This window comes from Jaculus jaculus, chromosome 1, assembly GCF_020740685.1.
Source record: "Jaculus jaculus isolate mJacJac1 chromosome 1, mJacJac1.mat.Y.cur, whole genome shotgun sequence".
In the NCBI taxonomy this organism is placed as follows: domain Eukaryota; kingdom Metazoa; phylum Chordata; class Mammalia; order Rodentia; family Dipodidae; genus Jaculus; species Jaculus jaculus.
In genome coordinates this window covers 177,784,061-177,811,676 of record NC_059102.1, presented here as the reverse complement: position 1 = coordinate 177,811,676, position 27,616 = coordinate 177,784,061, and the positions used below count along the sequence as shown (strand labels likewise).

General features: G+C 41.3%; 1 protein-coding gene across 2 annotated transcripts in view; it reads right to left on the bottom strand.

The window, feature by feature from the left end:
* Nup160 (nucleoporin 160) overlaps positions 1–27,616 on the bottom strand; it is a 72,185-nt gene that overhangs the window by 29,153 nt on the left and 15,416 nt on the right. For both annotated transcript variants that reach the window (XM_045130615.1, XM_045130617.1), the window contains exons 8-20: positions 20,836–20,913; positions 20,236–20,333; positions 18,870–18,954; positions 17,395–17,463; positions 11,052–11,135; positions 9,592–9,762; positions 8,873–8,972; positions 8,277–8,442; positions 6,442–6,569; positions 6,205–6,365; positions 3,772–3,905; positions 1,663–1,733; positions 528–687 (exon numbers count right to left, since the gene is read on the bottom strand). In XM_045130615.1, the coding sequence (XP_044986550.1) occupies positions 528–687; positions 1,663–1,733; positions 3,772–3,905; positions 6,205–6,365; positions 6,442–6,569; positions 8,277–8,442; positions 8,873–8,972; positions 9,592–9,762; positions 11,052–11,135; positions 17,395–17,463; positions 18,870–18,954; positions 20,236–20,333; positions 20,836–20,913 (1,505 nt within the window). The remainder of the gene's footprint in view (positions 1–527; positions 688–1,662; positions 1,734–3,771; positions 3,906–6,204; positions 6,366–6,441; positions 6,570–8,276; positions 8,443–8,872; positions 8,973–9,591; positions 9,763–11,051; positions 11,136–17,394; positions 17,464–18,869; positions 18,955–20,235; positions 20,334–20,835; positions 20,914–27,616) is intronic.

The following is a 27,616-nucleotide window of genomic DNA, read 5'->3' as shown; positions in this document are numbered from 1 at the left end:
CCATGAGTTCAAGGTCACCCTGAGACTACATAGTGAATTCAATTCCAGGTCAGCCTGAACTAGAGTGAAACCCTACCTAAAAAAATAAAAATAAAAAAACTCAGCTGGGCATGGTAGAGCACACCTTTAATCCCACCACTGGGGAGGCAGAGGTAGAAAGATTGTTGTGAGTTCAAGGCCAGCCTGAGACTATAGGGTAAGTTCCAAGTCAGCATAGACTACAGTGAGACCATACCTCAAAAAACAAAAACCCCAGAGAAAACAATAACCTACCTAAACAAAAACCACCATAAAAACCCACCAAAAACCTCGCAAAACTTCATCATAGAGCTGGGTGGTGCAGCCAAATGTTAGAGCACTTGCCTACTAAGTGTTGCCCTGGGTTTGATAACCAGCACTGGAAAAATAAAATGAAGTAAAAAAATAGGAATACAAAATCAAAAACACTTAGTTCCCCAGACAGAATGAAAGCTTTGGAGAAGACTAGACAGAGGAGAGCTGTCACCTGACTTTTAAGCAAAGGATACAAAAGCTGTAATAAATAACTGATAATTGCAGAAATCATTTCAGGCCAATTCAATCCAGTTTGGCTCAGAGGTGCTTTTGGTTGAGAGAACAGATGAGATATAATTTGTTTTCTTGCAACTTCTTGGAAGAACAACTCCATAATTGTTTGAGGGCTTGATACTTAAAAACAAAAAGGTATAATGAATTTGTAATTATATCAACTTTTAATTGAGATCAGCTATAAATTCATTTTATGCCAGTGACAAAGAATATTTATCATTTCAAAAGAGAAAAATGCACTATGGAAAGCAGGGAATGGTGACACATGCCTTTAATCCCAGCACTTGGGAGGCAGAGGTAGGAGGATCGCCATGAGTTCAAGGCCACCCTGAGACTCCATAGTGAATTCCAGGTCAGCCTGGGCTAGAGCGAGACCCTACTTCCAAAAACAAAAAAAACAAAAAAAGCACTATGGTTATAATGAAAGCAGTTGGAGAACTGACTGGTACTAACAGGTGCAATTCAAGTCATTTCTTTCCACAGATCTCATTACACTTAAATGACTTATCCTAGGAACTTTTTTCAATAAATACAGTTGGTCCTAAAGTTCCATGTTTTACCCAAAAGCAATGTAAAATAAATTCTCTAGACTAGTTTTGAAGCATGAGAGACGACTTCTTTTTAAGTATTTCATGAGCAGATCAGAATAAGTAAATACTATTCAACTCCAATTTGATAAGCAGAGAAAGAACAGTTAAATGACACGGATAAACGAAACTTGATTTTTATATTGTTTGCATCCTCTTGTCAATACATAGAGTCCATTTGTAGTTCAAAAAAACCCAAAATGGAAATACTGCAATGTAAAAACCATTAGGGGGCCAAGCTAAGTGTTGGACTCTGGGGACAGATTTGTCCTTGGCGGTGTCACATTATCTTCCTAAACATATACACATCTACAACATCCTTAACTTATGCCTGATTGAGAACCACTCACAGATGTTTTGATACAACCAGAGGTCTCAGGCCATCAAAGAGCAAGGCCAACAATTCCACAGCAAAGGTGGCAAAGAGTACTGTAATAAATAAATAAATAAATAAATAAATATTAAGTCCCCAAATCTAAAGCAAATATGTACACAATCCACTCCTTACCTAACTTATTTGCCATTAAGGCACCAGAGTCTGTTAGTTCCAATACTGACAAATGTTGCAGGTTAGATTCCCTGTGAGAAAAGGGAAAAGACAACTTAATAAATTTTCTTATGCTAAACATTAAATTGAGGTGGGTATTGATGGTGCATTCTTTTAATCCCAGCACTCAGGAGGCAGGGGTAGGAGGATTACCCTGAGCTCGAGGCCCTCGTGAGACTACATAGTGAATTCCAGGTCAGCCTGAGCTACAGCAAGACTTTACCTGGAAACCACCCCCCCAAAAATTGTGTGTATATATATATATATGTATGTATGTATGTATGTATGTATGTATGTATGTATGTATGTGTGTGTATACATACACACACACACACACACACACAAATATAAATATAAATATAAATATATATACACACGCACGCACACACGCACGCATTAAATCCATAGCTTATCCTACAAAGAGCATTGCTGACTTCATTAAGTCTACATAAAAACTCTGCTGAGCCAGATGTGGTGACACTCGCCTTTAATCTCAGCACTTGGGAGGCAAAGGTAGGAGAATCGCTGTAAATTCGAGGCCACCCTGAGAATACAAAGTGAATTCTAGATCAACCTGGACTAGAGTGAAACCCTACCTTAAAAAAACAAAAACAAAACAAAACACTCGGCTGAGCCGGGCATGGTGGTGCACAGCTTTAGTCCTGGCACTTGGGAGACAGAGGTAGGATTACTGTTAAGGTCAAGGCTACCCTGAGACTCCATAGTGAATTCCAGGTCAGCCTGGGCTACAGTGAAACCCTACCTTGAAAAACCAGGAAAAAAAAAAAAAAAAGAATAAAAGAAAAACCTCTGCTGAAGGCACAAATTAAAACTGAAAAACAACAGGACTCAGATTTTTATCCATCTTCAGTCACGGCCTGCTACAGTAAACAGGGCAGCTCATCCTATCCAGAGTGCATTGTGTCCTTTTACTGGCTTTTTTTTTTCTCCCAACATTTTTAAGCATGATTGAATTTTCTCTCTGTTTCACCTCACCTTATTATCAATATGATTTGTCATCTTATTATCAATGATTATATACACATAATATATAATTCATATACATGTACTTATATTTATTATTTTCTTTTTTAAAAAATATTTTATTTTTATTGATTGATTGATTTAATAGAAAGAGGGAGAGGGAGAGAGAGAATGGGTATGCTAGGGCCTCCAGCCACTGCAAACAAATTCCAGATGCATGTGTATTGTGCATCTAGCTAACATGGGTCCTGTGGAATAAACCTAGGTCCTTTGGCTTTATAGGCAAATGCCTTAACCACTAAACCATCCCTATAGCCCTATTTATTATTTTTTTATAAGTTACTTCTAACCTTTAAACAACAGAGTACTTTAAATTTCTATGAAGCTGGGCATGGTGGTACACACCTTTAATCCCAGCACATGGAAGGCAGTGAAACCCTACCACAAAAAAAATTAAATTTAATTTAAAAAAAATCTATGATGGGCTGGAGAGATGGCTTAGCAGTTAAGCGCTTGCCTGTAAAGCCTAAGAACCTCGGTTCAAGGCTCATTTCCCCAGGACCCACGTTAGCCAGATGCACAAGGGGGAGCACACATCTGCAGTTTGTTTGCAGTGGCTGGAGGGCCTGGCACACCCATTCTCTCTATCTGCCTCTTCCTCTGTCTATTGCTGTCAAGTAAATAAATAAAAATTTAAAAAAATCTATGAATCTTAAAGGAAAATTAATTTTACAGCATAATGCTTAAATTTTTTTAAGGTCCCCAGCACCATGAAAAATACAACAAATATAAAAATAAAACTCGGAAAAAAAACAAACTCCCAACTTATTTTAAAAATAACTAGTACAGGGCTGGAAAGATGGCTTAGCGGTTATGGCACTTGCTTGCAAAGCCAAAGAACCCAGGTTTGAATCCCCAGGACCCACATAAGCCAAATGTACAAGGTGGCACATTCTTCTAGAGTTCATCTGCAGTGACTGAAGGTCCTGGTTCACCCATTATCTATCTGCCTCTTCTTCTCTCTCAAATACATACAATACATCAATTAAATTTAAAAAATAAAAAACACAGTACAATGAGACTCACAGTGTGTCAACTGGAACATCAGTAGCCAAGCACTGACTTCCCCACTTAATGAGGTAGTAAGATAAAAGTAGGGGAGCTGTTCGATGAAGTAAGTCTTGCTGAGCTTGGAAGAGCTGACCAGCTCCCAAAATCATCTATAAAGACAGGTAAGATGGTAAGTAACACAATTAGCAAATAGTAGCTCCAAAGGTTCAAGTGGAGTAAAATAAAATATAGTTATAAATACAGTAATGTAATGGCAATACACATTTTTGGGTACCATGTGACAAAATAACTTCCCAAATAACAATAGCACATAAAATAAGAAAACTATTCTCTGATTTATGAAGGCTGGTGCTACAAAGAAACTTTCACTAAATCTATGGCTTAGAGCTAGGCGTGGTAGCGCACGCCTTTAATCTCAGCATTTAGGAGGTAGAGGTAGGAGGAATGCTGTGAGTTCAAGGCCACCCTGAAACTACACAGTGAATTCTAGGTCAGCCTGGGCTAGAGTGAGACCCTACCTCGAAAAATAAAAAACAAACAAACAAAAAAAAAAACCACTATGGCTTAGTACTGTAGAAGAACAGGGAAAGAGATAATCTTTTCTGATTCTGCTGTTATAGTGTAAAAGCAGGTATGACTAGTAGAGGCAAAAGATGGCCTTAAGAATGTTCACAGGCCGGGCATGGTGGGACATGCCTTTAATCCCAGCACTCAAGAGGCAGGGGTAGGAGGATCACCATAAATTCGAGGGCACCTTGAGACTACAGAGTAAATTCCAGGTCAGTCAGAGTCCCTACCTCAAAAAAAAAAAAAAGAGAAGGTTCATAGCCTGTGACTATTCAACTCAACTTCTTAGAACTCACCTTGGAGATATAGTCAAGATGTACAACACTGTTGTTTTAAGGGAAAAATTGGCAGCTAGGCACAGTTACACATAGTAATCCCAGTATTTGAGAGAAAGGCAGGAAGATCAGGAGTTCAGTGTCAGCCTTGGCTATATAGTGAGTGAAAAAACCAACTTCGACTTAAACCTAGGTTATGAGACCCTGTCTTGCCCTCACCCTAGCCAAAAAGAGGAAAACTGGCAATACCTAGATAACCCAAAGGGAATGATCAGTTGTACTGTGCAATTATTAAAATACTAGTATATTTTAACTTTATAAATAAAACCAAAATCTATTTGTATAGAAAAAGTATATACCAAAAATGTATATCCTGGTTATTATTGGACAAATTACAAATGACTTTTTTGGCTTGTAAAATGGTTTTACAGCCAGGTAAAACCATTGGTGCATGCCTTTAATCCCAGCACTCAGGAGGCAGAGATAGGAGGATCACTGTGAGTTCAAGGCCACCCTGAGACTACAGAGTGAATTCCAGGTCAGCCTGGGCTAGAGTGAGACCCTATCTCAATAAAACAAAACAAACAAACAAACAAACAAAAAAAGGCTTTACAATGAATTTCTATGTTCATGGGATAGCTGGGATATAGCTCATGTTCAAGGCCTGAGTCCAATCTCCAGCAGCATACTCACCCACATACCAAAACCAAACCAAAAAAGACAATAAAAACCTAAAGAAATAGAAAAATCCAGAGAGGGTTAAAAACTAATAATAATAAATAAAAAGAACTTACTGAAAAGACTCTCAGGATAGATTCCTACTTTTTGTTGGTATATTTACTATCACAACCAAAGTAGTCCTAATAATATTATAAAGGTAGCTGGGCGTGGTGGCACACGCCTTTAATCCCAGCACTTGGGAGGCAGAGGTAGGAGGATAGCCATGAGTTCGAGGCCACCCTGAGACTGCATAGTGAGTTGCAGGTCAGCCTGGGCTAGAGTGAGACCTTACCTTGAAAAATAAAAAAAAAAACTCAAAAAATATTATAAAGGTCAACAGTGATCTGTTTCACCGATACTCATCTGTATTTGATCATGATGCTCTTGACTGACAACTTGATGAGATTTAGATTCACCCTGGAAACACACTTTTGGGTATATCTATGATACTGTTTCCAGAAATATAGCTAACAGAAGATGGAATACCTACCCTGAATATGAGTGGGGAGTCACAGCTTGACTAAAGTGAGGTGAACCCCAGCATTCATTCACCTTTTCTACCTCCTGTCTGTGGACACTGTGTGACCAGTTACCTCACACACCATTTTCTGCCACTCTGATGAAATGTACCCTCAAACTGTGAGCAAAACCAAGACAAGACAAAACCCACAGAGACCCCTTCATTCCTAACACTGTTTTTGTCACAGCAGTGAGGAAAATAATTGATCTAATTTACTTCAACAACTACTTGTAGAACGTAGTTAACTAAACCTAAAGATAAAACAGTGAACAAAAACAAATCTTTGCCTACAGCCAACATCCTGTTATGCTTGAAGGACTCTATCAAGTTTTAGATTTCACAGGTTTTCCCCAAAGTAGTACTTACTGCATCTCCTAGCCTCATTAATAGCTGCTGTAAAATCAAGAGGTCTCGGCAGATCAAGAAGCGAGTACTGGCAATTTTATATACGCCTCTGCACACAATATACCCCGCTGTGCTACTACCATAGAGCTGGGAAAGATTCATTCGAACATTCAAAGGTTGAGCTGTAATAAGAAGAAAAGTAGAGTTAAATGTATCATTGTTTTCTCTAAATCATACAGTTGTTGTTCAGTCATTTACCTGGATTGAATCCCTTTTCCATTTCCACTTCTGTTTCATAATCCATTTCCCGTATAAGAAGTCCAATGGCATGAACTGGGTTCCTAATCTCTTGTAGCTTGCTACAAATGTCTTCCATCACATTTTCTCTATAAGAACAATTGAAATATTCCTGTTACTACTAGAGACACATAAGATAGGCTCTATGTGTGCTATTAAACTAAATGCTCTAAAAAACAGGGAAAGTAGTCTCATCATAAAGGAGTAGAGATAATTATTGGGGTATAAGAAATATATACACTACAGAAAAATTGCTGTTGGGGGGGGCTGGTAAAATAGCTTAATGGTTAAGGCACATGCATCTGAAGCCTAAGGACCCAGGTTCAACTCTCTAGGTCCCATGAAAGCCAGATGCACATGGATCTGGAGTTTGTTTGCAGTGGCTACAGGCCCTGGTGTATCCAGTCTCTCTCTTTCTCTAATAAATAAATAAATAAATAAATAAATAAATAAAAATAAAATCTTAAAAAAAATGTTGGGGCTGTGCAGATGGCTCAATGGTTAGAAGCGCCTGCTTGCAAAGCCAGCTGGCTAGGGTTCAATTTCTCAGGTGCAAATTCCTCAGAATAAAGCGAGATGCAAAAAGTGGTACATGCATCTGGAGTTTAGGCAGCAAGAGGCCCTATTGCAGTCATGCTCTCATATATTTTAAAATAAAAAATAGCCGGGTGTGGTGGTGCATGCCTTTAATCCCAGCACTAGCGAGGCAGAGGTTGGAGGATCACCATGAGTTCAAGGCCAGCCTGAAGCTGAATTCCAGGTCAGCCTGGACTAGAGTGAAACTCTACCTCAAAAAAACATAAATAAATAAATAAATAAAAATAATTAAAAAAAAAAAAAAGTCCTCCATGGGTTGGAGAGATGACTTAGCAGTTAAGGCACTTGCCTGCAAACCCAAAGGACAAATACCCCAGGACCCACATCAGCCATATGCACAAGTTGGTGCATATAACTAGAGCTCATCTGCAGCAGCTAGAGGACCTGATGTACCCATTATCTCTATATGCCCCCCCCTCAAATAAAGAAAATACTTAAAAAAATTTATAAATATGTAGCTCAGTTCAGAGACTAATGGAGGTATATTTTATGAGTTTGTTTCCAAACCAGAACTTGGAAAATAGCTCAGTTGGTAAAATGCTTGCTTTGCATGCATGATGACCTGAGTTTGATCTCTATAACCCATATTTTAAAAATAGGAAAAAGCCAGGTATAGCCCTGGGAAGGCAGAGACAGGTGGATCTCTGGGCTTGCCAGCCAGCCAGTCTACCTTAGTGAGTTACAGGCTAGTGAGAAGCCTTGCCTCAAAAAGTGGATGTTTGAAGGCATGGGGATGCACACCTTAAATCCCAGCGCTCAGGAGGCAGAGGTAGGAGGACTGCTGTGCGTTCAAGGCCATCCTGAGACTACACAGTTAATTCCAGGTCAGCCAGGGCTAGAGCAACTCCCTACCTCCAAAAACCAAACGAACAAAACAGGCTATCTTTTGGATACTCAAGGCTATCCCCTGGCCTCCATATGCACAAGAACACATGTGCATCCATACAAACAGCACACACCCACCAAGAATGTAGCTCAGTGGCAAAGAAATTGCAGAGCACACATAAGGCCCTGACTTTCATCCCCAGTACCACAAAAAACAAGGTCAGGAAGGGGGCAGCTGAAACACCTTGTTAGAATCAAGGAAAGTCACCTTAACATTGAACTACTACTTTGAACATGTATTAAAAACCTGACTTTGGCACAAAAAAACTGCTGAATTCCATTAGGAAATTCACTTTACCCTAATTTCTCCTTACACATCAATAGTGATCAAATCTTCTAGAATTTGCTCAGCAGCCTTTTCTGGAGACTGTAGGTTGTAACAACTGGTTTCCATCAGAACCGCCATATCCATAGTTACGGACTCTCCAATCAGCCGGAGGCATTTTATAAGACATATGACATCTCGAGCAACATCTACATCTGCAAAAGAAAGTTCACATGTGCTGACTCAACCCAATGAAGACTTGTAGGTACATTAAAATAAACTTTTATAATTAGATGCCTAGGAATCTGTGGTCTCAGAGATGCTTTAGCCTTAGTTTTTCTTTGCTTTCCTTTTTTTTTTTGAGGTAGGTTTCACTCTAGCTCAGGCTGACTTGGAATTCACTATACAGTCTCAGGGTGGCCTTGAACTCATGGCGATCCTTCTACCTCTCTCTGCCTTCCAAGTGTTGGAAATAAAGGAGTGCACCACCACACCCAGTGTCTAGTTTTTCTTAAAATATCTACAGTAAAGTAAGTTGAGTAGGACAGGTCACACTGGCAATCAGAGATTTCTGCATCCATTTAAAATAGAGCACAAGGGAGACATAGAAAGGGGGTTAAGTATAGACATAGCAATCATTATTACCATCAGATATGGTTGTCTCATCCTCTGTCAGAAGGTTCTCGTCCGGCAGGAGATATAAATGATCCACTAAGGAGGAAGGCACCAGGAAAGACAGGTACCCCTGGAAACATAATCTTTCCGTTATATTTTTTTTCAGTGATTAATTCACAATCCAAAGTGTACCATACAGACCACAAACCACGTTGTATATACTTATTCTTACTTGTATCTGTCAATTAAAGGGGTTAGGGACTGTACCTCAGTGGTAGAGGGCTTGCTTAGCATGTGCAGGCCCTGGGTTTGATTCCCAGCAGAAACAGAGATAGGAGGTGTGTGAATGATAAATTTTTATGAGGAAGAAAACAAAATATCGAATGTAGAAAAGCAAAGCAAATGGGGCTGAGAATGTGGCTCAGTGACACTGTATGTACTTGTTAGGCCCTGGGTTTAATTCCCAGTACCAAACCAAGCCACCAATTTACCAACTTATCAAAGCATATGGAAGGTAACAAATGACGAATATGGATGAAGAGAATATGGAAATTCTTTGTTACTTTTATAACTCTTTAAATTTGGAATTTCATAAATATAAAAGTAACAAAAATTTAAAATTATGGATGACTATGCAGAAGGCTAATAAATATAAATAAAGTATAATTTTAGGGAAAATGATTATAATATCCATAATACAAAGATGCACTGAACTGTTAGAAGAGATCACCAAGCTCTAGTTCCCTTACTTTTTTCAGGAGGCACACCATGTTTGTGTGAGGATTCAAATGCAGAGCTAGAGGTTGGGAAAGGGCTTCTTGATACTGAAGACAGCAGGCATAGAATTTGCACCAAAATTCCTGCTGTAAAGTTCGAAACTCATCCTGAGAGAATTCATACTCTGTTACACTTCCTTGGAGCTGGCAAAGAAGAGAAAAGAAATTAAATTTTGCAACATTTGGGTTTTTCACCACAAAAATGTAATTGATCATTATGATTTTAGTAAGTCAAATAAATTATTTCTAATACATTAAATGCCATAGAATATACAATATATGTCAAGTTCTAATTAAAAGGCTTTCATATTTGTACTTTTTGCAAGGAAGTCAAGTGAAAAATTCTGACATGAGGGCTGGGGAAATGGCTTACAGGTTAAGGCGGTTGCCTGTGAAGCCTACGGGCCCCGGTTCTATTAAACCAGGACCCACAAAATCCAGATGCACAAGGTGGTGCATGCATCTGGAGTTTGTTCGCAGTGGCTGGAGGCCCTGGGAGGCCCATTCTGTCTTTCTCTTTGCCTCTTCCTCTCTCTCTACCTCTCTTTCAAATAAATAAATTAATAAATATTAGAAAAAGGGAAAAAAATGGTTGGAGAGATGGCTTAGTGGTTAAGTGGTTGCCCGTGAAGCCTAAGGACCCCAGCTTGAGGCTCGATTCCACAGGATCCAGGTTAGCTAGATGCACAAGGAGGCGCACGCGTCTGGAGTTCAATTGCAGTGGCTGGAGGCCCTGGAATGTCCATTGTCTCTCTATCTGCCTCTTTCTCTCTCTGCCACTCTCATATAAATAAATAAAAATAACAAAAAAAATTCTGACATGAGCTAGGCATAGGGGCACACACCTTTAATACCAGCACTCAGGAGGCAGAGGTAGAAGAGAAGGATCACTGTGAGTTTGAGGCCACCCTGAGACTACACAGTGAATTCCGGATCAGCCTGGGCTAGAATAAGACAACAAACAAATAGCCGGGCGTGATGGCACGCGCCTTTAATCCCAGCACTCAGGAGGCAGAGGTAGGAGGATCACTGTGAGTTCGAGGCCACCCTAAGACTCCATAGTGAATTCCAGGTCAGCCTGGGCTAGAGTGAGACCCTACCTCGAAAAACCAAAAAACAAAAGAAAAGAAAACAAAACAAACCACCAATCTGACAGGTTCCCAGTACCAATCTGCCCTATATCAACATAGAAGAGGGCTGGAGAGATGGCTCAGCAGTTAAAGTGCTTGCCTAAAAAGCCTAATGACCCAGGTTTGATTTCCCAGCACCCATGTTAACCCAGATGCACAAAGTGGTGCATACATCAGAAGCTCATTTGCAGTGGCTAGAGGCCCTTGTGTGCCATTCTCTTCCCCTCTCTCTCTCTGCTTACACATAAACATGTTTTTAAAGATTGAAAAGAATATATTATTATTTGTGTACTCACACCTTACCTCATTTTCAACAGCTAAAGTAATTTCTTTCTTTAGCTCACTCCATGAAAGATCCAAATTCCTCTCAGTTCCTCGACAGAATATCTAAAATAAATGTTTTCAAATATTATAAAATATTCAAAATGAAGGAAAAATTTTCTAGCCCAGAAGGCACTTAAACAATGTTTAACCATAACAGAGACGAGGCACACCCTTAGCTTCTAACATTGCATGAATGATTTCTGGAAAAGATCATACCCAAGTTGGGCATGGTGGCACACGCTTTTAATCCCAGCACTCAGGAGGCAGAGGTAGGAGGATTGCTGTAAATTCATGGCCATCTGAGACTATATAGTGAATTCCAGGCCATCCTGGGCTAGAGCGAGACTCTACCTCAAAAAAAAAAAACCACAAAAAACAAACAAACAAAAGAACAACAACAAAAAGAAATCATACCCATTTTTAAAGAGTTTATATGTACCACAATAGAACCTCAGGGTTATAATACATCCATGAACCTCAGACTTATATTACATTTAGTTTTATGTTTATTTATTTATTTGAAAGTGACAGACAGAGAAAGAGGCGAGGGGGGGAGGGAGAGAATGGGCGCACCAGGGCCTACAGCCACTGCAAACGAACTCCAGACGCGTGCGCCCCCTTGTGCATCTGGCTAACGTGGGACCTGGGGAACTGAGCCTCGAACCGGGGTCCTTAGGCTTCACAGGCAAGCGCTTAACCACTAAACCATATCTCCAGCCCTTATACTACATTTAGGAGTTGGATTAGTGGTCAAGGACCTTGCCTGTGCAGCCTAAAGATCCAGTTTTGATTCCCCCAGTACCCATGTAAGCCAGATAGATGCACAAGGTGGCATCTGGAGTATGTCTCAAATAAATGAATATTTTTTTAAACAAAAGCAACATAATTACTATTGCCCACCCAAAAGGAAAGGAATAGATATATCAAACACACATATCCCAAGACTGTCACAATAGGAAAGCTAGACTAGTGATAGGGTAGGCCATTCTATTGGGAAATTTTTTTCTAAAGGAAAACATTTGATAAATGCATTAATGACGATTTAATCTTATTGTGTAAGAGATATTATATGAAATATCATTATATATTTAGTTACTGTTAACAAGCACAAAGTGGTGATGAATGAGGTCTTATCAGAGAAAGAACAGAAAACATGCAGTAGCCACATATTCAAGAATGTGCCTAGAAGAAAAGCCTAGGCCTGAAAGCTATGCCACCTGAACAAGGCAGAAAAGTGCCTGTATTTGGCTGGGTGTGGTGGTGCATGCCTGTAATCCCAACACTGCAGACTGAGGCAGATGGGTCAAGGGTTTGAGGCCAGCCTGAGCTGCACAGTGAGAATGTCTTAAAAACACAGAAGCCATAGATTGTTACTAGAAAATTTTCAGTGCCAGAGATGGGATACCTTCCAGTGAGCTGTTGGCCAGGGAGGTCCCAGATGTCTCCAAAACATTACAGGCTACTGCCAAGGTTCTTGGTTTCCCACTAGAAACAGATGGTCAGACCCTACTGCTGAAGCCTCCACATGCCTGGGCGGCAAGGTCACTGAGAAATCAAGTTGGGACTGAGCTGAAAATCCCCTCCCTGTAGACCAGCTTACAGAAAGCTAGAAAAAATCTGCACTAAGTCATCAGTGGTGAAAACAGTGGACACTGGAAAGCTCAAATTTGGCCAGCCAGGCCAAATGACTGAACTGGTACAATAGTGGCATGTCTGTTCTGGGGGAAAATAACTGCTCTCTAATTGGACTGGAGGTCCACCCTATGGGGGGTAATACATGCCTTGTACTGAAAACCTAATCAAAAGCCTAAGTTGGGGGAAGTCATGAACATTAGGAGTGCTGTTCTTGTCTGGATAAATACATATATTATGCTCACCAAACTACCATGTGAACACTTCACTTAACGTTCATATTCGTATGTTGATGCTATTCTCACTTTTGTTAGAAAAGCTTCCCTTTTCACATGGCAGTGACACTGGAATGACCGAAAAGGTACCATGGTGCTGAGAGAAGTGACAGAGGCGTGCTCAGTATTTAAAAATCTCTATCACACTCTCCAAGGCTCAGGGTCCATTGCAGAAGGGGAATGTAAGAGCCAAAGGAAAGGTAGGACTGCTTACAATGCAACTGTCCAGACATAAATTGGCCTCAATAGCCACGACCTTGCAGTGCCTAGCAATACCTTCACAAGACCCTCATAATAGAGGGAAAAGATGGTGACATCAACATAAGAGAGAAAGATTAACAGAGAGAGGGAGGGGATATGATGGACAGTGGAGATTTAAAGGGGAAAGTGAGGGAGAGTAAGGAACTGTCATGGTTTACTGTCTGTAAATATATTAGTTGTCAATAAAAAACAACAACAATAAAATCAAAAACACAGACAGCATTCCTGCTGGGTGTGATGGCGCATGCCTTTAATCCCAGCACGCGGGGAGGCAAAGGTAGGAGGATCACCATCAGTTCGAGGCCACCCTGAGACTCCATAGTGAATTCCAGGTCAGCCTGAGCTAGAATGAGACCCTACCTCGAAAAAACAAAAAAACAAAAACCAGCAAAACCCCATAGCATGCCTATCCCAATGAGAGGAGGGGGTTAGGGAGGAACTTCTTTAGTCTGGGAAAATATGACATGGTAAAGTTCTGAAAATACTGGGTGGGTACCTTTGTAAGAGAAATATGTCTACAAGCCTTCAAAAGAATGGAGGTTAAATCCAATGCTACATCAGAGGGCAAAACTTTGATTTGACAGTGTGCGAACAACTATTCATAAGCACTGGAAGAAACTCATCGACAAAGGCAGAGGCAGTTAGAGGCCAAGTGATCATCAGAGACCTCAAAATGTACTTTTGCTTCATGCAGGAGGGTAGACAAGGACATTCTAAGGCGCCTTGCAATCCTGAAAGGGATTACTATACTTGAAGCCTACAAAGCTAAATGGCAGTTTAAGGTAGCTTATGTAACTTGTGAGTATAGGTCAGAGGACAATCTCAGTGTCAGTTCTAACATTCCACCTTGAGACAGGGTCTGTTTACTGCTGTGTATACTAAGCTATCTGGCCTGTAAGCGATCTCTGCCCTCCCATTTTGTAATAGGAGTGCTCAGATTACAGATATGAACTACATTGTATGACTTGATGTGTAAGTTTGTTTTAGGGTCTCCCTCTAGCCCAGGCTACCTGGAATTCACTATGTAGTCTCAAGACAGCCTCGAACTCATGGCAATCCTCCTACCTCTGCCTCCAGAGTGCTGGGATTAAAGGCGTGTGCTACCACACCCGGCCTTATTTTTAAAGAATAAATAATAAAAAACATTCTTTGCCGGGTGAGATGGCGCACGCCTTTAATCCCAGCACTCGGGAGGCAGAGGTAGGAGGATCACCAGGAGTTCAAGGCTACCTGGAGACTCCATAGTGAAATCCAAGTCAGCCTGAGCTACAGTGAGACCTTACCTAGAAAAACAAAACAACAACAAAATATTTCTTAGAAAGAGGAAAGAATGAGGGCTGGAGAGATGGCTTAGCGGTTAAGCGCTTGCCTGTGAAGCCTAAGGACCCCGGTTCGAGGCTCGGTTCCCCAGGTCCCACGTTAGCCAGATGCACAAGGGGGCGCACGTGTCTGGAGTTCGTTTGCAGGGGCTGGAAGCCCTGGCGCGCCCATTCTCTCCCTCTTCCTCTGTCTTTCTCTCTGTCTGTCGCTCTCAAATAAATAAATAAAAAATGACCAAAAAAATATTTAAAAAAAAAAAGAAAGAGGAAAGAATGAGCATGTCAGGGCCTCTAGCCATTGCAAATGAGCTCCAGACACATATACCACCATGAGTATTTGGCTTACATGGGTTCTGAAGAAATTGAACCTGGGTCCTTAGACTTTACAGGCAAGTGCCTCAACCACTAAGTCCAAGAATATTTTTTAAAGCATTGAGAAACTTAGCTTATGATCCTCTTGCCTCAGTCTTTAGTGCTGGGTTTCTAGGCATATATCATCATGTCTGGCTCAAAGCTAAAACATTTTGACTCTACTCAGAATCCAGAACTTGGAACAGAGAATAACCAAAACTGACAATAAACAAACAAAAACCCTGTCACACACTTTTAATCTTTAAGTATACAGAATGAATATACATATATATATATATTCATATATATATGAATATATACAGTGCTGTATGAATTCTTTGGGGAACTATGTAGGCAAAAGAATCTCTCTATCACTGAGCATGGTGGCGCATACCTTTTATCCTAGCACTCAGGAGGCAGAGGTAGAAGGACTGCTGTGAATTCAAGGCCACCCTGAGACAACACAGTGAATTCCACGTCAGCCTGGGCTAGCCTGAGAAATTACTTTGAGAAAGAAAAGAAAAAGTGAATTTTTCTCTCTCAACTTGTTTTTAGGCTTTTCAAAGTAGGGTCTCGCTCTAGCCCAGGCTGGCCTGGAATTTACTTTATAGCAATCCTATTTCAACCTCCCAAGTGCTGTAACTAAACGTGTGGTGCCACCATGTCTAGCAAAAGTATCTCTTTTGAACTCTGGTATTCTTCATTAGTTATTGGGAAAGTGCTTCCCAACCCTCACCTCTCAGCCAGAAAGAAAATTATTTTCGTAATTAATAGGAAGAAGACTCAGTAGCAAAGGCCAGTAAGCTAGAAGAGAGATATAAAGGGAAGAGAAAGGAAGGGAGGGGGATACTTAATATGATGGTATTGCATATATGTAAGAAGAATAGATTAACGGGGGTGAAAAGGCCGAAAGTGAGGTCATGGAAAGAGATTGAGTAAAGGAAAGGTGGAGGGAGGGCTAATCAAAATCTAAGAGGATATAAATAAATCATATGGAAACCTACATTTTTGGACATGGAACACTCAGGAGCTAGATTATTGCTAGAAAATTTTCAGTGCCAGGGATGGGATACCTTCCAGTGAGTTGTTGGCCAGGGAGGTCCCTGATGCCCCCAAAACATACGCCATTGCTGAGGCCCTTGGGTTCCTACCAGGAATACATGGTAAGCCCCTATTGCTGAAGAGTCCACATACTTGGGCTGCAAGGCCACTGAGAAATCATGCTGGAACTGAGCTGATACCTCCTCCATGTAGACCAGCTGACAGAAAGCTGGAAGAAGCCATTCTGCATGCAGTTCAATGGGAGAAAGAGAAATCACCAGTGAAGATACTCAACAGTGGACACTGCAAGTCTTAAATTTGGCCAGCCAGACCAAATGAGCCAACAGGTCAATGGTGGCAAGTCTGTCATGGTGGAAACCAACTGCCCTCTAATTGGACTGGAGGGCCGCTCCATGGGAAGGAATACATCCCTGATACTGAAAACTTAAAACAGGAGTAGTCATGAGCCTTAGGGGTGTAATGTCTGCTGCTGTCTGGCTAAATTTATAAACCATGCTTATCAAACTGCCCGGTAAGCACTTCTCTTAATGTTCATACCCTTTTATAAATGCTATTCTCACTTTTGGTAGAGAACCTTCTCTTTTCAGATGGCAGTGACCTTGGGATGACTCAGAAGGCATCACAGTGCTGGAAAGAAGTGACAGGAGTGCTCAGCACTGCAATATCTCTATCACACCTTCCAAGGCTCAGAGTCTATTGTGGAAGAGGTGGTGGAAAGAATGAAAGAGCCAAAGGAAGTGTAGGACTCCTTACAACGTGCTCCTCCAGACAAAAAATGGCCTGGATATCCATGACCTCCCAGTACCTAACACTACCTACACAAAACCATAAGAGGAGGAAAAGATGATGACATCAAAATAAAAGAGAGATTGATTGAGATGGGGATGTGCTATGATGGAGAATGGAGTTTCAAAGGGGAAGGGGGGGGTCAGGAAGGTATTACCATGTGGTATTGTTTTATAATCATGGAAGTTGTTAATAAAATAACAAATTTGAAAAGAAAAAAAAAGAATGTTAAAACAGGGGGTTGGGGAAATAGCTTAGCGGTTAAGGCATTTGCCTGGGAGCCCAAGAACCCCAGTTCGATTCCCCTGGACCCATATAAGCCAGATGCATAAGGGGGCGCATGCATCTGGAATTCGTTTGCAAGAAGCCCTGGTGCACCCATTCTCTCTTTCTCTCTGCCTCTTTGTCTCTCTCTAAAATAAATAAAGAAATTAAAAAAAAAAGAATGTTAAAACAAATTATAACAACAATTCCAAACAAAAATATGTTGAGGGCTTAATACATGGAAACAAAGGGTAATGATTAATAATATAATAATGAACCTAGGTAATAAGCAAAGAATAATAATTAACAATATATATAATAAAGTAATAAACATAGAAGTCTTAAGTAAACATTAAAATTTTTCTTGCTTACCTGTAGAGCTTTACATAAGGCCGCATTTATGAACTGTCCTGGTGTGAAAAGACTCCGCAAATACACTTCCTATAAGAACATTAAAACAAGTTTTGTCATTCTGAAGACGTTCAACACATCAACACCAAAACCTTGAGTTTTCTTTCTCTTTCTTTCTCTTCTGCTCGTATGTACGTGGTGGACAACCTGTGTTTTTTCCTCATCCATGGGTGGTATATGAATGACGTGTGTGCTCTTGTGGCACTCCATGTGTTCATCTGAGGCAGGGTATGCTTTCCTTTCCTGAGGTGGTTGGTTGAAGAAACTGGGGTGTCCCACTACTCCATCACTCTTTTTTTTTTTTTTTCGAGGTAGGATCTCACGATAGCCCAGGCTGACCTGGAATTCACTATGTAGTCTCAGGGTGGCCTCGAACTCACAGTAATCCTCCTACGTCTGCCTCCCGAGTGCTGGGAGTAAAGTCGTGTGCCATCATGCCCAGCTTATTTTAATATTTTAAATTATTTATTTGAGAGAGAAAATGAGAGAGAGAGAGGGAAAGAGAGGTACAGTAAAGGCATACCAGGACCTCTTGCCACTGAAAAATAATTCCAGATGGATGTACCACTTTGGAAGGCAGCTACACTCTCCCACTATACCACCAACGCAGATGTGCCACTTTCTACATCTGGATTTACGGGGGTACTGAGGAATAAAACCTGGGCTGTCAGGCTTTGCAAGCAAGTGCCTTTAATCACTGAGCAATCTCTCTAGCCCAAGTGCCAATTTATTTTATTTATTTATTATTCTTATCAAAGTAGGGTCTCACTCTAGCACAAGCTGACCTGGAATTCACTAGGTCAGGGTGGCCTCGACTCATGGTGATCCTCCTACCTCTGCCTCCCGAGTGCTGGGATTAAAGGCCCCAGTGCCAATTTTAAATAGAAGGGATGACTATAGTTTCCTAAGATTTCTACACCTACCTACAAAAGAACTCACTTTGTGGCCCACATATAAAATAATTTAATAATAGATACTATATGTAAATAAAACAAAATAAGCTGCAAAATTCTCAAGTGGGAAAACTGAATAAAATGGAAAAATCTTATGTTGCCTAATTATGACCAAGTCTCATAAGCCAAATTTGCTCATAAGTAGTTAACTATGATTGATCTTCATTCTAGTTTCTTTCCTTCTACTGTAGTTCTTATGGGTGATAAAATGATAAGCATATGGTTTGGGCTTTTAGACAAAGGCCAAATACCAGCAGTTGTCAACCAGAATAATAAATACCCACTACCAATGAGTTGTTTACAATATTCAATTTCACATACTTTAAAAAAGTAGGCAAGTGATAAGAGCTTTTTAGCTGCTCTAAGCCAATGCATTCTCCTTTAATCAATTCAAGTCGCCTGCAATTGAAAGAGCTCTAACTCAAGTTCTTGTCCTAAGAATGCTAATGTAAATCAATCCCTTATCACTTTAGAGCTGCTTACTCTGGGGTCTTGATCATCTCTGATGATGATCTCTTCCTCTGGTAGCGGTTGCATGAAAACCGGATTCCATTGACCAGCAACATTACTACAGAAAAAAAGACAGTTTACAAAAGATGAAACTTATTAGTTCAAAAAAGACGGCAGTAGGGGTATTGTGGTCATGATATATTGTCTACATGTATGGAAATTGTCAAAAAACTTAAAAATCTGGGTGTGGCAGTACTTGTTTTTTTGACGCAAGGTCTCACTCTTGCCCAGGACAACCTAGAGCTCACTCTGTAGTCTAGGCTAGCCTGGAAATCACAGAGATCCTCCTGCCTGAGCCTTCTCAGTGAAGGGAACAATGGTACGAGCCACCGCACCTGTCATCTTTTCTACCTATAGTTCCTATTTTATGAAGTACTATCTTTAGTAATTTGATTTTGTTACCTTCGGATTTTAGGACAAGGTAAAGATGTATAGAGTTGGACTAAGAAAATACTACTACATTCCTTAGTAGAGATTGTACATATCCAAAATACTTCCAGTCTGAAAATTTACTCTTAAATATAGATTATTCAAATTACTCACAAGAGTCCAAAATCACTATGTTCTCAATTTACTCATCATGTGATGAGAAATATATTAGACAAGTACAGTGCTTTACAAATGTTTTAGAACAAGAAACAAAAAGCGAAAAATAGGTTAGAATTCTTAAGATGAAAACTCTTAAGTTGGTTCTACATAAAACCACTTACAGTTGGGCATGGTGGTGCACACCTTTAATCCCAGTACTTGGGAGGCAGAGGTAGGAGGGCTACTGTGAGTTCAAGGCCACCTTGAGACTACATAGTGAATTCCAGGTCCACCTGGGCTAGAGTAAGACCCTACCTGGAAAAACAAATAAACAAAAAAAAACAGAAAAAAAAAAAAACCACTTACAGGCTGAAGAGATGGCTTAGTGGTTAAGGTGTTTGCCTGCAAAGCCAAAGGACCCAGGTTTGATTCCCCAGGACCCACATAAGCCAGATGCACAAGGTGGTGCATGTGTCTGGAGTTCATTTGTAGCGGCTGGAGGCCCTGGCATGCCCATTCCCTCTTTGCCTCTTTCTTTCAAATAAATAAAAATAAATATTAAAAACAAAAATATATACTTATGAAAAAGAAAAACAAGCACTTATGCCAGGCAAGGTGGTAGTACATTTCTTTGATTCCAATGCTTGGAAGGCAGAGGTAGAAAGATCACCATGAGTTGAGGCCAGCCTGGAGCTATATAGTGACTTTAAGCTACGCCTGGGCTAAAGTGAGACTCCAACCTCGAAAAAAGAATCACACACCACACATGTGTTTGACTGGGGTAAAGTAGGTAACATTAAGTCATCCGTACTGTTCAAAGTTGATGTACTTCACAATTGTTTGGTTCTCAGCATCATGCCACAATGCCCAGATATCGGTGGAGGTTATGGCAAAGTCAATCAGTGTCTCCTAGGAAGAAATGGGAAAAACAAGAAAGGCAGAAGAGATTTAAATTTGTGTTCACAACATAAAAATGTATGAAGCTAAAACACAGTCCCAAAGGAACTTAATAAAACCATAACGAAATTGTGCTCCTACATCATGAAGTACTCCATTTTAAGACTATAATTCCATTAAGACATGGAGTTAAGCAAGTGCTTTTATTTAATTTTGGTTTTTCAAGGTAGGGTCTCACTCTAGCTCAGGCTGACCTAGAATTCACTCTGTAGTCTCAGGGTGGCCTTGAACTCATGGCGATCCTCCTACCTCTGCCTCCCAAGCGCTGGAATTAAAGGTGTGCGCCACCACACCTGGCTTGTTTATTCATTTTTTTGAGAGAGGGTCTAAGTATATTGTACAAATAGTCTGGAACCTCTGGACTCAAGTGCCTCCCAGGTTCACAAGTAGCTGATAACAGCGGCACACCACTTCTTTACTGTATTCAGAGTAGGCAAAGGATGATTCCACAAACCTGAGAAGTGAAGAGCGAAGAAATGTGATCTAAACTATACCGGTTGTTCTCAGTGCTCACCAGCTGGAAAATGCAGAACTGTTAAAACACAAATTAAAATTTCATTACTTGAAATAGTGAACATGCTCTTTTTTAAAAAAGCATTTTTGGTGTGTTTTGGTTTTTTGAAACAGGATTTCACTAAAGTCCAGGCTGACCTGACCAGGCTAAACTCAACCTACAGCCCAGGATGGCTTCAAATTCATGGTGATCCTCCTACCTCAGCCTCCTAAGTGCTGAGATTAAAGATGTGCCCCATCACACCCAGTGAAGCAAGGGTCATTAGCATTGTTTTGTGTTATGTACATACATGTGTCTGCAAATGCTCACAACCTGTGCACACCTCTGCAAGAGGCCAGAGGATGACATTGAGTGTCCTTCTCTACCACTCTTCCACCAACAGAGTCTCTTGTTGAAGCCGGAGCTTGCCACTTTTTGGTTAGACTGGCCAACCACTAACCCCAGTGATCCTCCTCAGTGCTGGGGTCATAGGTAGTGCGGCCATGTCCAGCTTTTCTATGTAGGTGTTAAGGATCAAGGTCAGATATTTATGCTTGCACAAAAGGTGCTCCTACCCACTATACCATAACCTTAGCCCCTTTTATTTTCTTATTTATTTATTTTTGGTTTTTCAAGATAGGGTCTTACTGCCCAAGCTGACCTGGAATTCACTACATAGTCTCAGGCTGACTTCCAACTCATAGTGATCCTCCTACCTCTCCCTCCACACCTGGCCCTTATTTTCATTTTTGAGTAGCCCAAGCTGTCTTGGACCTCACAGTTCTCCTGCTTCTGCTCCTGAGTGTTGGGAATGTGTACACCAAGACACAATGTTCAGCTAGAAAACGTGGTGTGTATGTATGAACACACACATGCACATGTGTGTGCTTACAGGCCAGAGAACAGCTTCAGGTGTCATTCCTCAGGTAGGTCATCTACTTCTTTTTGAAATGGACTCTTTCATTAACCTGGAGACCACCAATTAGGATAGACTTGCTGGTCAGTGAACCCTAGAGATACTTTTGTCTCTACCATTCCAGTGCCAGGATTCCAGATGTGTGCCTGTCATTTTTTGTTTGTTTATTTTTATTTATTTACTTGAGAAAGACAGAGAGAGAAAGAGGCAGACGGAGAGAGAGAATGGGCACGCCAGGGCCTCTAGCCACTGCAAATGAACTCCAGATGCATGCGACCCCTTGTGCATCTGGATTACATGGGTCCTGGGGAATCGAGCCTTGAACTGGGGTCCTTAGGCTTCACAGACAAGTGCTTAACCACTAAGCCAGCTCTCCAACCCTTTTAATTTTGTTTGTTTTTATTTATTTATTTGAGAGCAACAGAGAGAGAGAGAAAGAGGCAGATAGATAGAGAAGTACCTGTCATTTTTTTTTGTTTTTTTGAGGCAGGGTCTCACTCTAGCCCAGGCTGACCTGGAATTCACTATGTAGTCTCAGGGTGGCTTTGAACTCACAATGATCCTCCTACCTCTGCCTCCAAGTGCTGAGATTAAAGGTAGGCGCCACCACGCCCAGCTTATGCTTTTTTTTTTTTTTTTCTTCCCCAGGTAGGGTTTCACTCTAGTTCAGGCTAACCTGGAATTCACTATGTAGTAGTCTCAGGGTGGCCTCAAACTCATGGCGATCCTCCTACCTCTGCCTCCCGAGTGCTGGGATTAAAGGCGTGTGCCACCATGCCCGGCTTGTGCCTGTTATTTTTATGTGGGTTCTGGGATTGCATTCAGGTTCTCATGCTTGGGAGACAAGCACTTTACTGACAGCTATCTTCCTAGCCCCATTTAAAAAAATTTACAAAAAAATGTAGATAAATACATAAAAAATTCACCATCTTAATTTTCAAGTATAGAGTTTTAAGTTCATTTTCACTGTTGCACAACAATATCCAGTGCTCTTTTCATCTTGCAAAACTGAAATTATACCTATTAAATAACTCTCCTTATTCCTTCTACTCCTAACCCCTTCCTCCATCCACAATTTTTTTTTTTTTTGGCTGGGGGTTAGGGGTGAGGATTTTCAAGGTGAGGTCTAGCTCTAGCTCAAGCTGACCTAGAATTCAATATGTAGTCTCAGGGTGGCCTTGAACTCAGTCATCCTGCCTCCAGAGTGCTGGGATTAAAGGCATGTGCTAGGGGCTGGAGAGATGGCTTAGCAGTTAAGTGCTTGCCTGTGAAGCCTAAGGACCCCGGTTTGAGGCCTGATTCCCCAGGACCCCACATTAGCCAGATGCACAAGGGGGCACACGCATCTGGAGTTTTGTTTGCAGTGGATGGAAGCCCTGGCACGCCCATCCTCTGTCTCTATCTGCCTCTTTCTCTCTCTGTCACTCTCAAATAAATAAATAATTTTAAAAAAAGGGAAAAAAAAGGCATGTGCTACATGAGGCTGGAAAGATGGCTTAGCAGTTAAGGCACTTGCTTGTAAAGCCAAAGGACCCGGTTTGATTCCCTAGGACCCATATAAGCCAGATGCACAAGGTTGGCACATGCATCTGGAGTTCGTCTGCAGTGGCTGAGGGCCCTGGTGCCCAGGTGCCCATTTTCTATTCTATCTGCCTCTCTGCACTCTCTGTCAAATAAATAAATAAAATAAAAATAAATATTTTTGTTATTTTTTTTTCCTGAGGTAAAGTCTCACTCTAGCCCAGGCTGACCTGGAATTCACTATGTAGTGTCAGGGTGGCTTTGAACTCATGGTGATCCTCCCACCTCTGCCTCTGCCTCCCCAGTGCTGGGATTAAAGGCATGTGCCACCACGCCCTGCTGTAAAAATAAATTTCTTTTTAAAAGGCATGTGCTGCCAGGCATGGTGGCGCACGCCTTTAATCCCAGCACTGGGAAGGCAGAGGTAGGAGAATTGAGTTGAGTTCAAAGCCACCCTGAGAAAACAGTGAATTTCAGGTCAGCCTTGGCTAGAGTGAGACCCTGCCTCAAAACACCAAATAATAAATAAATAAAATAAAATAAAATGGCATGTGCCACTACACCTGGCTTTTTTTTTTCCAAGAGGGGGTAGGGTCTCACTCTAGCCAGGGTGATCTGAAGTTCACTATGTAGTTTCAGGCTGGCCTTGAACTCATAGCAATCCTCCTAACTTTGCCTTCTGAGTGCTATGATTAAAGGTGTGTGCCACCACACCAGTCTACACCACTCTTTCAGATCCTATGACAACTGCTTGAGATACCTCATGATATAGTAGTTGTGTTTTGTAATTGCTTATTTCACTTGGCATAATGTCCTCAAAGCCTACCCATGTTATCAAGCAGAATTTCTGTCCCCTTTAAAGGTCAGAAATATTCTATTATGTAAGTGTTTGCTACACAAGCATGAGGGTCTAAGCTGGGTGTGACCATGCATACCTGTAACCCTAGTCCTGTGGGGAGCTGAGACAAGAAAAACCGGAACTCAGTGGTCAGCTTTGGGTTCAGTCAGAGACTCCATTTCAAGGAAATAATATGAGAGTGGTAGAGGGGGGCACTTGTCATTCTCTTCTGGTCTCTGTATGTATGGGCATGGGGTACACACATGTGCGCACACACATGCATACACTACACACACCCCACCCCAAACCACATATACATTCCCCAAAACAAGCAGCCACAATAATATAAAAGATGTTTAACATACTTATCCATTAAAGCAATGCAAATTAATCCCAGCACTTGGGAGAGGTAGGAGGGTCACCAGGAGTTCAAGGCCACCCTACATAGTGAATTCCAGGTCAGCCTGGGCTACACTGAGACCCTATCTCAAAACAAAACAAAACAAACCTACACTGAGATTTCATCTCACTCTAGCCAGAATGGCAGTCATTAAAACAATGGTGGTGGCATATGCCTTTTATCACAGCACTCAGGAGGCAGAGGTAGAAGGATCATCATGAGTTCAAGGTTATTCTAAGACTACATAGCAAATTCCAGTTCAGCTTGGGCTAAAGCAAGACCCTACCTCAAAAAAATAAAATAAAATAAAAATAACAAAGGCTGGGAACAGGGCTAGAGATATGGCTTAATGGTTAGTGGGCTTGTTTACGAAGCCTAAGAATCCAAGTTTGATCCCCCAGTATCCATGAAAGCCAGATGCACAAGGGGGTACATGCATCTGGAGTTCATCTGCAGGGGCTGGGGGCCCCGGCATGTTCATTCTCTATCTCAAATAAATAATTAAATAAAGACAAATAAGCAAAGAAAAAATTTTTTTAAAGGCTGGGGACATAGCTCAATTGGTAGTGAAGCCTTGGTTCAATCCCAAACATCACATAAAACTGAGCATAGTGTCACATGCCTATAATCCCAGAACTTAGGAGATAGAGGCAAGAGAACCAAGAGTTTGATGTCAGGGCTGGAGAGATGGCTTAGCAGTTAAGGCACCTGCCTGTAAAGCCTAAGAACACAGATTTGATTCTCTAGGTCCCACATAAGCCAGATACACAGATCATATATGCACTAGAGTTTGTTTGCAGTGGCTGGAGGCCCTGGTGAGCCCATTTTCTCTCAATCTTTCTTTCCCTCCTTCTGTCTCTGATAAATAAATATTAAAACAAAAAGGGGGGGAGCTAGAGAGATGGCTTAGTGGTTTAGGCACTTGCCTGCAAAGCCAAAGGATCCAGGTTCAATTCCCCAGGACCCATGTAAGCCACATGCACAAGGTGACACATGCATATAGAGCTCATTAGTTGTGGCTGGAAGCCCTGGTGTGCCCATTCTTTCTCACTACCTCCCTCCCTCTTTTTCCCTCTGTCTGTATCTCCCTCTCTCTCTGAAATAAATGGAAAAAAAACAAAGCCGGGCGTGGTGGTGCACACCTTTAATCCCAGTACTTGGGAGGCAGAGGTAGGAGGATTGCTATGAGCACGAGGTCAGCCTGAGACTCCATAGTGAATTCCAGGTCAGCCTGAGCTAGAGTGAGACCCTACCTTGAAAAACCAAAATAAATAAAATAAAATAAAATAATGGACAAATAAAATGTAGTATAATACATCATGGAATTTTTTCGGTTGTAAAGAACCATATTATGTCATTGCAGGGAAATGGATTCAACTGGAAATAATCATAGTAAAAGAATTAGGCCCATCTCAGAAAGAGAAATATGGTATGTTTTCTCTCATTTGTGGCTCTTAGATCTGATGTAGATATATGAGCATAGGACATGAAAGTAGGAGTGAAAACTGCCTAGGTGAACAAAGGGGACTAATGGGACAGGAAGGAGAAAAGGGAAGGCAGTGGGGAATGAGGGAGTGGATATGCTTAAAGAACATTACATACTGGTATGCAAATGTTCTTGTGTAACCCAGCACTATGTACAATGAAAAAGACAGTGCACAATGATGATGAAAACACACAGGAAAGGCCAGGTGTGGTGGCGCTCACCTTTCATCCCAATACTCAAGAGGCAGAGGAAGGAGGATCGCCATGAGTTCAAGGCCACCCTGAGACTACAGAGTTCACTCCAGGTCAGCCTAGGTTAGAGAAAGACCCTGCCTAAAGGGAGAGAGAAAAAGATGATAAAGAAAGAAAGCTGAAGCTGGGGGTGGAGGTTCACGCCTTTAACCTCAGCACTTGGGCTACTGAGGTAGGAAGATAGCCAGCCCAGACTACTGAGTGAGTTCTAGTCAGCCTGGGCTACAATGAGATCTGGCCTCAAGAAAGTAAAATGGAAGGGTAAGGGAGGATATTACCATGGATATTTTTTATAATCATGGAAAATGTTAATAAAAATGAGAAAAAAGTCAGAACCATACCCAAACACAAGCCCACTCTACAATATCAAGCTACCATCAATCACGGGGTATAAGAGGGCCTACACCTATCAAACTGTCTATCAAAAAAGTAAGTGTTATCTCAATTTTCTGGGTGCTAACTCACTCTCCGTTGGAGAATCTGCTTCTCTTTTCCAGATAGATGCAGATCCTAAGAAGAGAGCTGCCCCAACATACCTCAGAAGGGGCCCAACTGAAACTAAGGACAACTGGCGAAATAAGCAAGGGTGATGTTTTCCTGTGAACTGGATACCAGCACAAAGGGGAAGGAGATCAATTCAGAGAAAAATCAACTCCTACCAAATCAGAGAGCCAGAGCCTCAGAGGCCCCCAACACCTCAGCACTGAAGCAGACCAAAAATGAACCCAACATGGCTCAGGGAAATCTTGCGGAAGAGGGGGCGGAAAGAATGTCAGAGTTACATGTTGGGTCATGATTTTCAGAGACATTTATCATACTAATAACTGGGGGCTAACTCCACAATGCACGACCCATTTTCAATAATAAGGAGGGTCTAATGGGAGGGGGTAGATCACAGATGAGCCTAAATAATGGTACCAAACTGCCTGTATTTGCTGAAAAGAAAACTAATAAATTAAATTTAAAAAAAAAAAAATGAGAAAAAAAAGAAAATAAAATGGAGTCAAGATAAGGTCAGAAAACATATACATTTCAGAGTCCCTGCTTAGGGTGCAGGAACAGGACTTCCTCAAGCAATGAAAGACTGTACTGCCTATAGGTAGCATAGTGGTAATAGTGGATCAGGGCTCAGAGTGAGGAGGGCATCCATACAGAGGGACAATCTAGGGTGTACTATCACAGCCCACAAGGAGTGAGGAGGACATCTACAAAGTACAGTAACTTAGCATGAGAAACCAGAAATCTGGTAGAGTGAGGGGGACAGATCTTAGAATGTCACCAGGATTTAGTGGAAAACACACACACACTCACACACACACACACACACATA